At 43.2% G+C, this 12,144-nt stretch overlaps 1 protein-coding gene across 2 annotated transcripts in view; it reads right to left on the bottom strand.

The window, feature by feature from the left end:
- SLC9A8 (solute carrier family 9 member A8) overlaps nucleotides 1-12,144 on the bottom strand; it is a 49,309-nt gene that overhangs the window by 21,629 nt on the left and 15,536 nt on the right. The window contains exons 4-6 of one of the 2 annotated variants that reach the window (XM_030533637.1): nucleotides 8,389-8,447; nucleotides 4,684-4,767; nucleotides 56-157 (exon numbers count right to left, since the gene is read on the bottom strand). In XM_030533637.1, the coding sequence (XP_030389497.1) occupies nucleotides 56-157; nucleotides 4,684-4,767; nucleotides 8,389-8,447 (245 nt within the window). The remainder of the gene's footprint in view (nucleotides 1-55; nucleotides 158-4,683; nucleotides 4,768-8,388; nucleotides 8,448-12,144) is intronic. The other variant, XM_030533638.1, reaches the window with a different exon arrangement.

A 12,144-nucleotide genomic window follows, 5' to 3' on the forward strand; every position in this document is an offset into this window, starting at 1 on the left:
GGCTTTTGAAGGACCATCCTACTACATGCAGGAGTTTCAAAGACATTTTTCTTACCTGACCCAGAAAATAAATTCCGCCACCTACAATGAAAGCTGAAATTGCTGTGCCAAACACAGAAAACAGAGTGATGGAACCTATGTTCTGAAAGAAGTTACCCTGAAACACAAAAGCAAGACAGAGTGAGGTACTGAAAATGAACTGTAAAACTAAAAATCCTCAAAACAATCTAAGAAGTTAAAAGCAGATTTCTATACATTTGTCTTGCAATTGCTGGGTTATCTGTGCTTAGCATTTGGTTGGACTGGGTTCAATGTACCCATATTCCCATATCTATAGGAAGCAGGCAGGGGAAAGACATTTACAAAAGACTTGCTTTGACAGTGTGCACACATGTATCAAAGCATAGCTGGGAGGTCTTTATTTCTATCAGTCTTGACCTTTACAAACAGTGTTTCACCCTTAACTCAGAATCTCCTTGCTTGTTTTGTTATTTTGTTCTGCATCCTTCAAATTAAATACATATTCTCCTACTATAAATCTGGAAAACCTTTATGTGCAATACTTTTTTAAAAACGAATACATTTTGATGTTTGTACTTTACAAGTATGATTAAAGTGAAATGTTATTTCATTGCAAATACTTACTTTACTCCCAGTAATTAAAATAGATTACACTAATCTCTCTCCTAGTCTTCTTTATGCAGGATCCAATTCTCATTTAGCTCAGTATGGTTATTAAGATTCTCCACACAGTGATACTAGAAGCCTTGGCTGATATTAATCATGGAATTAAAAGTTCACTCAGATTTAAGCTGTTATTAAAGAGCTGAGCAGCTAAAAGTACCTCTCAATATGTTGTAACAAGAAAACCCATCTGTTTTTTTAATAACATGAAGAATACATTGTAATACATTTACTTCCTATTTAGGGCCAGTAGCTTTGATTTTAAACTCTTTAGGGCAAGGAATGTGTCTTCCAGCTTGTCACTAAAATACAACAGGGCCTTCTTGACTTCAGCCAAGCCCAAAGCAAAGGCATAAAGCGTGGACACTACAGCCAAGTTCTAATAAAGAGAAAACTCTCTAGAGCTATGTCTACACTACACAGCTTTAGCGACATGGCTGTGTGGCTACAGCTGTGCGGCTAAAAGTCGCACAGTGTAGCTGCTGTTTGTCGGCTCTCCTGCTGACAAAAACTTCCACCTCCAACGAGTGGCATTTGTGTTGTCGACAGGAAAGCGCTGTTCACACTGGCTCTTGTCACAGCAAAACTTCTGTCTTTTGGAGAGTGCAGGGGGTTAACACCTCTGAAAGACAAAAGTTTTGTCATTCAATTGCCAGTGTAGACATAGTCTAAGGCCATGGCTACACTAGAGAGTTGCAGCGCTGGTGAGGGGGTTACAGCGCTGCAACTTAGGATGTGGCAACACTTGCGAAGCACGGCCAGCGCTGCAACTCCCTGGTTGCAGCGCTGGCTGTACACCCGGTCGAGCCTCGGGAATAGCGATTCCAGCGCTGGGCAAGTGTGGACCCCACCAGCGCTTTTATTGACCTCCGGGGTATAAGGAGGTATCCCAGAATACCTTTTAAGCCTCTCTGGTAATCCTGCACACACCACTGCCCTGGGCTCAGCTGACCCCACCAGCAGGTCTCCCCCCCGCCAGCAGGTTGCCAGCACCGCGGTGCGTTCCGGTCTCCCCCCCCCCCACCAGCAGGTAGCCAGCACCGCGGTGCGTTCCGGTCTCCGCCCCCCGCCAGCAGGTCGCCAGCACCGCTGTGCGTTCCGCCCCCCCCAGCAGGCTGGCAGTTCCGCGGACCGCCCCCCCCCCTGCCAGCAGGTCGCCAGCTTCATGTTCCCTACTGTCCCCTGTGCAGGCCACCAGCTACCTCCTCTACCCAGTGCAGATAAACCCCAGTGAGCCATCAGTCAGTTCCCCCTCTCAGGTGAAGTCGGGGCAGAAACACTCACCCCATTGCTCGCCATGCCTTCGCTTCCCTGGCCTCTCTGTATTATGTTAGGTATGTGGGAATGATGCTACAAAAAGTCTACAAACTCCTTCACTGTGTGATAATAAACAATGTAGCCTCTGTGTATTACATGTTTCTATCTATGTTTTTTTTATTGACCTTGACTAATGCAGCCGGATCACTGGCCTCACGTCGGTTGCAGAACTTGAGAAAAAATCCGTGAAAATCAAAAGAAGAATTGATCAAAGCAGTTATGAATCACTACAACAGAGAAAGTAGGAAGACGCAGGAATGGAGAGAGAAAATGTATGAGTGGAGGCAAACACAAAGCAGGAGAAAGGAATTGGCTACCAAAAAAACCTCAAAGCACATGATAAGCCTCCTGGCTCGCCAAACTGACTCTTTCGAGTCTCTCGTAGCCATGCAGGCAGATCTGTACCGTGGTAACCCACAACCCTCCCAAAGCTCTCTTTCTTGTTCCCCAGTATTTGCACAAAAACACCTTTCTCCAGCAGCCAGTTTCTTATTACCCCCAGCTGCCCCCAACACCTGTACGATCACCTACCAGCCCAGATAACTACAATCCTTACCCTGTGCACTCCACCCCCATTACTCTGCAGCATAGTAATCCTGAAGTGCAGCAGACATTGAACAGCAATCCAAAACAGGACATATTCAAACCTCTGAATGTACAGTCCACCACCCTAACTCCCCTGGCCTTTTATGTACTGTACTTTGAATAAAGGATTTTATGGCTTTTACAATACTTTTTATTATTGCAGAAAGTGGTAAATACTGTACCCCAAGGTAGAAAGGAGCACAGCAAAGGCACCAAACATTACTGTTGGCTCTCAGCATCAAAGTGCTCCCTTAAGGCATCCCTAATCCTTGAAGCCCTTTCCTGGGCCTCTATAGTAGCCCTGCTCTCTGGCTGTGCAAATTCAGCCTCTAGGTGTCGAACCTCGGAGGTCCATTCCTCACTGAATCTTTCACCCTTCCCTTCACAAATATTATGGAGGGTACAGCACGCGGATATAACAGCGGAGATGCTGCTTTCCCCCAAATCTAGCTTCCCATAAAGACACCTCCAGCGGGCTTTCAAATGGCCAAAAGCACACTCCACAGTCATTCTGCACCGGCTCACCCTGTAGTTGAACCGGTCCTTGCTCCTGTCAAGCTTCCCTGTATATGGTTTCATGAGCCAAGGCATTAAGGGGTAAGTGGGGTCTCCAAGGATCACAGTGGGCATTTCGACGTCCCCTACTGTGATCTTGCGGTCTGGGAAAAAAGTCCCGGCCCTCAGCTTCCTGAACAGGGCACTGTTCCGAAAGATGCGTGCATCATGCACCTTTCCAGGCCATCCTGAGTAAATGTCAGTGAAACGCCCACGGTGATCCACAAGCGCTTGCAGAACCACGGAGAAATACCCCTTGCGATTAACGTACTCTGATGCCAGGTGGGGTGGTGACAGAACAGGAATATGTGTCCCATCTATTGCCCCTCCACAGTTAGGGAAACCCATCTGTGCAAAGCCATCCACAATGTCCTGCACGTTCCCCAGAGTCACAGTTCTTCTTAGCAGGGTGCGATTAATGGCTGTGCAAACTTGCATCAGCACCATTCCAATGGTGGACTTTCCCACTCCAAACTGGTTTGCCACCGATCGGTAGCTGTCTGGAGTTGCCAGCTTCCAGATTGCAATAGCCACCCGCTTCTCCACTGGCAGGGCACCTCTCAATCTCGTGTCCCTGCGCCGCAGGGTAGGGGCGAGCTCAGCACACAGTGCCATGAAAGTGGCTTTTCTCATCCGAAAGTTCTGCAGCCACTGCTCGTCATCCCAGGCTTGCAGGACGATGTGATCCCACCACTCAGTGCTGGTTTCCTGAGCCCAAAGGCGCCGTTCCACGGTGCTGAGCACGTCTGTTACTGCCACAAGCAATTGAGTGTCTTGAGCGTCAGGCGTTTCAATATCATCGTCTGACTCCTCACTGTCACTTTGCAGCTGAAGGAATAGCTCCACTGCCATGTGTGATGTGCTGGCAACATTCATCAGCAAGGTCCTCAGCAGCTCAGGCTCCATTTGTAACAGAAATCTCAGAAATCGCGCTGCAGACTCACAATGCCGCCAAACTGCTCGGAATGTGTAGCAACAGGAATGTGTAGGAACAGGAAGTGGAAAGACCCGCACACTTCCTTCCCCTTCCCACAAGCCACAGCGCCAAAATGGGACGAGGTGCTCTGTGGGATAGCTGCCCACAATGCACCACTCCCAACAGCACTGCAAGTGCTGCAAATGTGGCCACACTGCATCGCTGGTAGCTGTCAGTGTGGCCACACTTCAGCGCTGGCCCTACACAGCTGTACGAACACAGCTGTAACTACCAGCGCTGCAGAACTGTAAGTGTAGCCATGGCCTAGGTTTCTTTTTAGATCCTTCTTCCTTGATTTGTCTGCATCAGATTAGAAACTTCTTGGAGAATGGAACATGACTCATGCTTTTGTAGTACTTAGTACATTGCCAATGCTCAGTTAATATTAGCAGAAACTACTTGCCCTGCATTCTGGGTCCAAGAGGCCAAGTTCCACTCTCAATTCCATGAGTGTAAGTATGGTGGAATTCAATGCAATTATTCCAGAGTTGCATCACAGTAACTGAGGCAGAATTTGGTCCAAAGGCGAGATCAAGTTGTAAAATGATTATCTAGCAGTATCTCACCTTGTGTAACGAATATCCAGATTCAAATATAATAGGTGGAAGCAAGAGAAGAAAAAACATATTTGGACGAAACATTTCTTCCTCCTGCAAAACAAAAAATGCAAAAGGGATTTCAAAGACTGCACAATAACTGAAATAATACTAAATCTAGTCCCTTCAAGTTTCCACCTAAATGGAAACATACTTGGAAATACAAATTATATTTAACCTGTCTCATTTCCCACCACTAAATAAAAGAGGATTACAGGATGGTAAACAACTTTAGGACTGCCTTTTAAATAAACTTTTTCACCTGATGACTGAGACAGGACGTGTTATTTATCATGAACCACTGTTCCTAAATGTACTGTATGGAAAACAGACTGCTTGCAAAAAAGAAAAAATGTTTCTATATTACGGAAGCATTACCATTTTTATTGCAGGCTTTCAAAGCCTGAAAGGAAATTGGTGGAAAATTCTAAAAGAACACACCTTTCACCTTCAGGTCCCTGATCTGAATCTAGTCCAGGACAGTAATTGCCAAATACTGTTGCCATTAGACAGCTGATCAGGGGACCATGTGAAAACAGTTCATAGTCTCAGTACAGTTCCTGGTGGGCAGATGTGTATTTAAATACTTTGCATTTCTAAAGTGAAGCCCACATAGTGCTTTACAAAAGGTGAGTAAACTTTATTATCCCTTTCTTTACGGATAGGGAAAACAACGAAGAAAGAGGTCAAGGTCATATAGGGTCTGATCCGAAGTCCACTGCAGTCAATGAAAAGACTCATTTATTTCCATAAGCTTTAAATCAGGCTCACAGGATGCCAATGAAAAAAAATTAAAGTGCTTGAGTCTCATTTGCAAATGTAATTTATGTCCAGGTTAATGCCCTTTTACACTGTCACAGTGATGTAAATGAGCCTTAGGCTATTTCTATACTGCAAGCTAGGGGTGTGATTCCCCTGCTCATGTGCACAAAGTATCATTGCGCTAGGCATGGCTATAAATAGCAGCGTATCCACAGTAGAACTGGTAACAGTAGCACAGGCATGGCTGAGACACGCCACATACATACTCATCACAAATAAGTACTCAGCACAGCTCATCAATGCCTCCACTGCCGCTACCAGTGCTACAGCAGCTCCACAGGTATTTATACTCACACTAGCTTGATGAGAACTAACATGAGGGTGTGTACATGAGCAAGACAATCAGATCCCTAGCTTGCTGTGTTGACATAGCTTTAATGTAAATGAGAATCAGGCTCTTAAGTCTCCTGACTCCTTGTCCTCTACTCTAAGCACTTGGGCCGCACTGCCTTACAAAAAGCCACCCTCAAAAATGGCTCTCTTTTTTTGCTGGCACTCTGAGCAAAGAAGCTGAATCACTCACGCACAGTCTTTTGCCCAGCGTGGTTCTCTTTACATCCCCGGGTTCCCTCAAGATTCCAAGGGCACTGACTAAGAAGCCTGCTGCTTTTATAAAAAGCAACAAGGATTCTTTAAATCCAGGTAGAACAATATTAAGTCCTGACACTATAACTCCATGAAAGGAGAAACCGCAACTTTGTTCTTAGTATCACTCTGCAAAGCAGAAACACTTATCTATTTAAAACCTCATTCACATTTGCACATGTAATGAATTTACCTTCTTAACACAGGATTTATGTGGACTCATCAGCACATGAAACTCTTCTCTTACACTGAAGTTTATTTCATGGAAATATAATTTATTAGATTTTTCCTTTATGTGAAAGTCAGTTTAGTAACATGTCTAGTAATACCAGGTTTTCACTCTGATTCAATAACTGTACACCAGGCTACCCACTAAACACATTCTTTCTTTAGTATTACAATTTTTAAAATCTAGATAAAAGTGAGAGCATAGGAAAAGAAGAGGAAGAATTTAAGCACAGGACAAGCAAGTGATTATGGTGTCTGTTTTAGCCACCAAGAATCATATGAAAGTAAGTATAAGCTTTGCTGATCTCTAAACTCAGACTTGGCTGCAAGAAATCTAGGTTGTAAAATTCTTAGGGCAAGGATGTGTCTCCTTATGTTTGTACTGAACGCAGTGCAAGTTCAATAAATAAATAATAAAAGTTGCCAGATTCACTGCTATCCAAGACCATGTTTGCTTCCTAGCCAGTGTCATCTTGACCTGCACCTAAACATGCTGCCGTTCCACACCGGAAATACTACTTTTAATGGATTGTTACACCCTTTGAAACAAATTAAGATCATAAGAATGGCTACAGTGGGTCTGAAGTCCATCTAGCACAGTGTCCTGTCTTCCAACTGTGGCCAATGCCAGATGCTTCAGAGGGCAATCATCGAGTGAGTCATCTTGACCTGACCATCTTGGATAATAACCATTAACCTTCTTATCCTCCACGAACTTATCTAATTTTTTTTTGCGCCCATTATATTTTTGGCCTTCACATCCCCTGGCAATAAGTTCCACAAGTTGACTGTGCTTTGTGCGTAGAAGTACTTCCCTTTGTTTTAAACATGGTGCCTATTAATTTCCCTCCGCTCCAGTTTGATGTTCTCCTTCCCAACACTTGCATCCTCCTCCACAGCACAGAGGCTGTGGAGGAGGACAAACACTTAAAGATTAAATTATCTTAAAATAAATCAGCAGTAAAACATCAAATAATCAAGAGCAAAATGCTTTCCTGATGCAGGTTAGCCTGCAGGGGATAAAATCCTCCTATAACTGTAGGATTCACCTCATGAAGCCACTGCTGTAGCATTCTCCCCTCATAGGCAGGGCTTTACAATTATGCAGAGGCACAGACTAGAAACCTTATGGAGAGTGTGGGGCCTGGGACATCTGCACATAGCCAGCCCCTCTGCACAGCTACTTCACTTCTGTTAAATCCTGGAAACAAGACGCATGTGCATGCCCTGCTCTGTGACTTTTCCAACATGGCTCCCAGAGTATGGAAAATGCTGCTGCTCCAAGCACCTCTGGCTTCTGTAGCATTTATCAGCAAACAATTCCAGGGGTTCCCAAGAAACATGCAGTGCAAAATGCGAGTGTTTTAAGGAAGGGTTTGATTTATTACTCACTGGTGCTAAACACTGTCAACTGCTAAATTTTCAAAACATAAAGCCCATTTTAAAAATATAAAAATCAGCAAATGCAGCTTCTTTTGATTTTTAGCAAAATAGTTTTGATGAAGATTTCTGCTCTTCTCTGCCAAGACTGGCTCGACAGTCACAGGCAAAAAATTTGCATTTGTAAGAGTATAAGAACAATATTTTATAAGAAGAGCCCCTACACTACTGACCGACCACAGTGACAGTACCAAGCATGTTGATTCAACCAGGAGGGGAGTTATTAAGAAAAAATAATGGAACTTTGTTCCTTACTTAAATTGTTCCAATCCTGCAAGATACTGAGCACCCTCTATTGCCATTTAATTCAATGGGAACAGAAGAGGCAAGACACCTTGGAGAAGGTACCTACTATTCAGCAGAATCAGGCGCTTAACAGGGAAACACAAGTACCTGGTTGAGGTTATTCAGAAAAAAACATACTATGCAGCAAAAAAAACCCTAATCTCCCCTACCCCCAGAAAAAAAAAAACCAAACCAAACCAAAACACCCACTCTTCGGAACTAAGCCTAAAATAGTTAATATTGCAAACAATAATCAACATTTAAAAAATCCCAGAGAACATGACTACATTAAAAAATGAATTGCTTCAAATATACCTTCCAGTTGGCCAGTTTTTGAGACTCTATAATTTTTATAAATGCTCCCATGAGGATACCTGGAGGGAGAGAGAGACAGACAGACAGACAGACAGACACAACGTTCTTAATTCACTAATCATGAAACACATAACTCTTCAGGTTACTGTCACTGATTCTCTGTCGAGAGGATCTTAAATTGTTATTTGAAACTCCACTGACCTATTTTCTGCATACTAAACAACATTATTAAAAGCAAAAGACAAGGCAAGATATAAATAAAACAAAACATTTTCCCATTCCTAGAACAGTATATTAGAGGACTGTTTCTATCTTACTAAAGTTTCTGTAGTACATTTCAAAATAAAACATGCTTATACTGCACCAAAGATGACCAGATAGGATATTTAAATGCTGTACACAGGTTTTGAGGGGGTTTTGTTAACAACTAATAAGGAAAATAGATTTTAGAGAACACTTTTATAACTTTGCAATTTGTTTGTTTTTCATTTCTTTCATCATTAAGTGTGAACAGCAGGTTTACTTACTTAAAAAGGTTCTTCACCTGTATGCAAATGAGAAACCCTACTTCTCTTCCTATTGAGTCAATTATTCAAATAGGGACTGATGGGTGAAATCCAACCCTGTGTCAGCACTAGGTCTGCACAACACTTAAGGCCAGGGCTTTGGAGTGGAGCCCGGAGCTGGAGCGCAAACAAACAAGTTTTTGTGCGAAGCCGGAGCAGAGCAATTCAAAAATTTGATTGCTCCAAATCCATGCTTAAAGCCATTTAAACCATCAGAACAGGGCAGGAGTGGAAAATGAGAGTGCACAGACCCGCCACACAGAGATAAATTTTATCCTGATGTGAGCAAGCAGCAGGAAACTAGGAACCCACTTCTGATCAGTGTGGGGAAGCTGACAGAACCACTCCTCAAATGGGTGGACATACTGTGAAAGTCACCAGCAGGTATTAAATATATTGCCCATTTCACACACAGTCGTTTTATAGAATAATTATTAACCAAACCAAATATGTTAAAGGCTGAATTGCTAAAGCTCATGATGCTCTCCCACCTAATGCATCTCCAGAGAGATCTGAATGAAGACTTCAAACTAGGAGGACAACTTTTAGTGCGAATCAGGGGCATAATTTGCAGCCTGCCCTAAACGGACTACAGAAAGGGATGAGGCTTCATCTCATTACTCAGACTCCATTTTTGTGTTTCTCTGTTTGTTTATAGAGTGTGGGTATAATAATCAAATCGTAGCACTTGGGAAACATGAAATACACTGCATGAAAAGTACAAGATGATTAAGTAACTAAGAAGTTTTAAAGTATGTTTTCAAGGAAACTGATGTAATTTTTACTCTGTCACACTGTAGTTATCAAAATAATTTCAAAATAGCATCACATGGACCACTCCTGATGGATGCATCATACATATGATGTTCCACGAGGACTAAGCCTTCTTTCATACAAAAATATTTTAAGGGGCTTGTCCAAGCGGATACAAATAATTGCTCAGTGAGATGGTTTGAAAGGAGACCAAGAACAAAATGTTAATACAGAAACATCAAAGATCTGCTGTTCTTTGATGCAGGATGGAATCAGTCATGGTAATTCTTAAGTCCCATCACCAATTTGTAGCCCTTCCACTCTGGGATGGGAGCTACACTGGAAGCCAATGACTGGGAAATTGATTATTATTTGCTGAGCACCCACAGTAGGCTTGACTCTGTAGAAACAGTACTGATGACAGAATATACTCTAGGGAATTTATAATCCAAATGAGAAAAACATATAGGAAGCAAAAATCAGCAGCTGAGACTTGAAGAAGTATATTTTTCAAATGTACTTTCTGAGTTTGATAGATTTTCACTGAGAAGCTCCCCGCCGGAATAAGTGTTTTAACTGACGTACTTCAGTGACATGAAGGACGTGACTTAGTGAACAATCACATGCATTCAACGAAGTGGGTATTCACCCACGAAAGCTCATGCTCCAATATGTCTGTTAGTCTATAAGGTGCCACAGGACTCTTTGTTGCAATTATTGAGAGGGAATTACAGGTGTGGAGGAGAAGCAATCACAAAGGCACGAAGAGACAAGTGAAAGGTGGATACAAATGGGACATTCAGGAGGGAGAAGCAGTGGAAACTGGCAGAGGAAGAGGAAATTATTGTATAGATATGGCCCGGGGAAGGATTCTTTCTCCCTCTGCTGCTCTGTAATTACTTTAGATCAGCAGTTTCCAAACTTGTTCCGCCACTTGTGCAGGGAAAGCCCCTGGTGGGCTGGGCCAGTTTGTGTACCTGCCGCATTTGCAGGTTCAGCCAATCGCGGCTCCCAGTGGCCGCAGTTCGCTGCTACAGGCCAATGGAAGCTGCTGGAAGCAGCAGCCAGTATGTCCCTCGGCCCGTGTTGCTTCCAGCAGTTCCCATTGGCCCGGAGCAGCGAACTGCGGCCACTGGGAGCCGCGATTGGCTGAACCTGCAAATGCAGCAGGTACACAAACTGGCCCAGCCCACCAGGGGCTTTCCCTGCACAAGCGGCAGAACAAGTTTGGGAACCACTGCTTTAGATATTGCAACATATAATTTTGTAGTAACATTATTAATACTGAGAAGTGGATATGAAAGATGTTATCTTTCATTTATCATCAAACCCTGAAGGCAAATATATGTCTGGAGCAATTTGAAAGTCAAGAGAGTTGAGCTATAGCCTGGGTTTAAACACTAATCTGTCATTGACTGAGGTGTGGCTAACATTCTAGGTCAATTCAATCTGCTCTCCACCGGACCACCACTACACAGTTAGGTACGCATGAGTAACGGAGCAAAGGAGCACTGAAGAAGGGGCACAGGCAACCTGGCATGTGTCCAAACCTTCAAGGTGCTTGCTGGGCACCCTTTACTCTTACTGATGTCAAGAGGGCCGGAGGGTGCTCAGCAGCCAAGGGATGTTGTTCAGAACCTAATAGGAATTGATGCCCTCTATCGATTTTCGCTTTCTATTTCCACAGGTATCTAGTTGTGTGTTCAGGATGCATGAATAGGTTTGCCCCATCTGGGAGAACTTCTTTTTCTGGGAAGGTGGAAGAGCTAAATCACAAGCTGCACCACACAATAGTTGCATGGGCATTAGAAGACCTTTCACCAAGCCTTTTGTTCCCTCTTAAAAGAATATTATGTTCTGATCAGGGCACCAGAAAAATCACTGTCTGTTGTACCGGTTCCTGAAATTTATTCAGAGAACTTTCCACTTTAGCTTTGTTTGACTCAGAAATGGTAGCAACTTGGATTATTACTTGAAATGTTTGCAGTCAACATTTCTCCTGCATCTATTTTAATTACTATCTTCATTCCCTGTTTATTTCTTACTCCTGACACCTCTGGGTAGCGATTTGTCAAAGAATGCAATCTGTTAGATTCTAATCTAACACTTCAACTACCTCTCAAAGCTGTAGTCACACTAGTAATCATGATATAAACAAACTTTTTATTATAAACTTTTTATAATACTTGCGTAGATTTCTTTGGTGACTTATTCTCAAAGAATAGATATATAATTTCCAGCTTCAGAACGTAAGGATGGTCATACTGGGTCAGACCAAAGGTCCAACTAGCCCAGTATCCTGTCTTCTGACAGTGGCCAATGCCAGGTGCTTCAGAAGGAATGAACAGAACAGGTAATCGTCAAATGACCCATCTCCCATTGCCCATTCCCATCTTCTGGCAAATAGAGGCTAGGGACACCATTCCTGCCTATTCTG

This window comes from Gopherus evgoodei, chromosome 14, assembly GCF_007399415.2.
Source record: "Gopherus evgoodei ecotype Sinaloan lineage chromosome 14, rGopEvg1_v1.p, whole genome shotgun sequence".
Classification (NCBI taxonomy): Eukaryota; Metazoa; Chordata; order Testudines; family Testudinidae; genus Gopherus; species Gopherus evgoodei.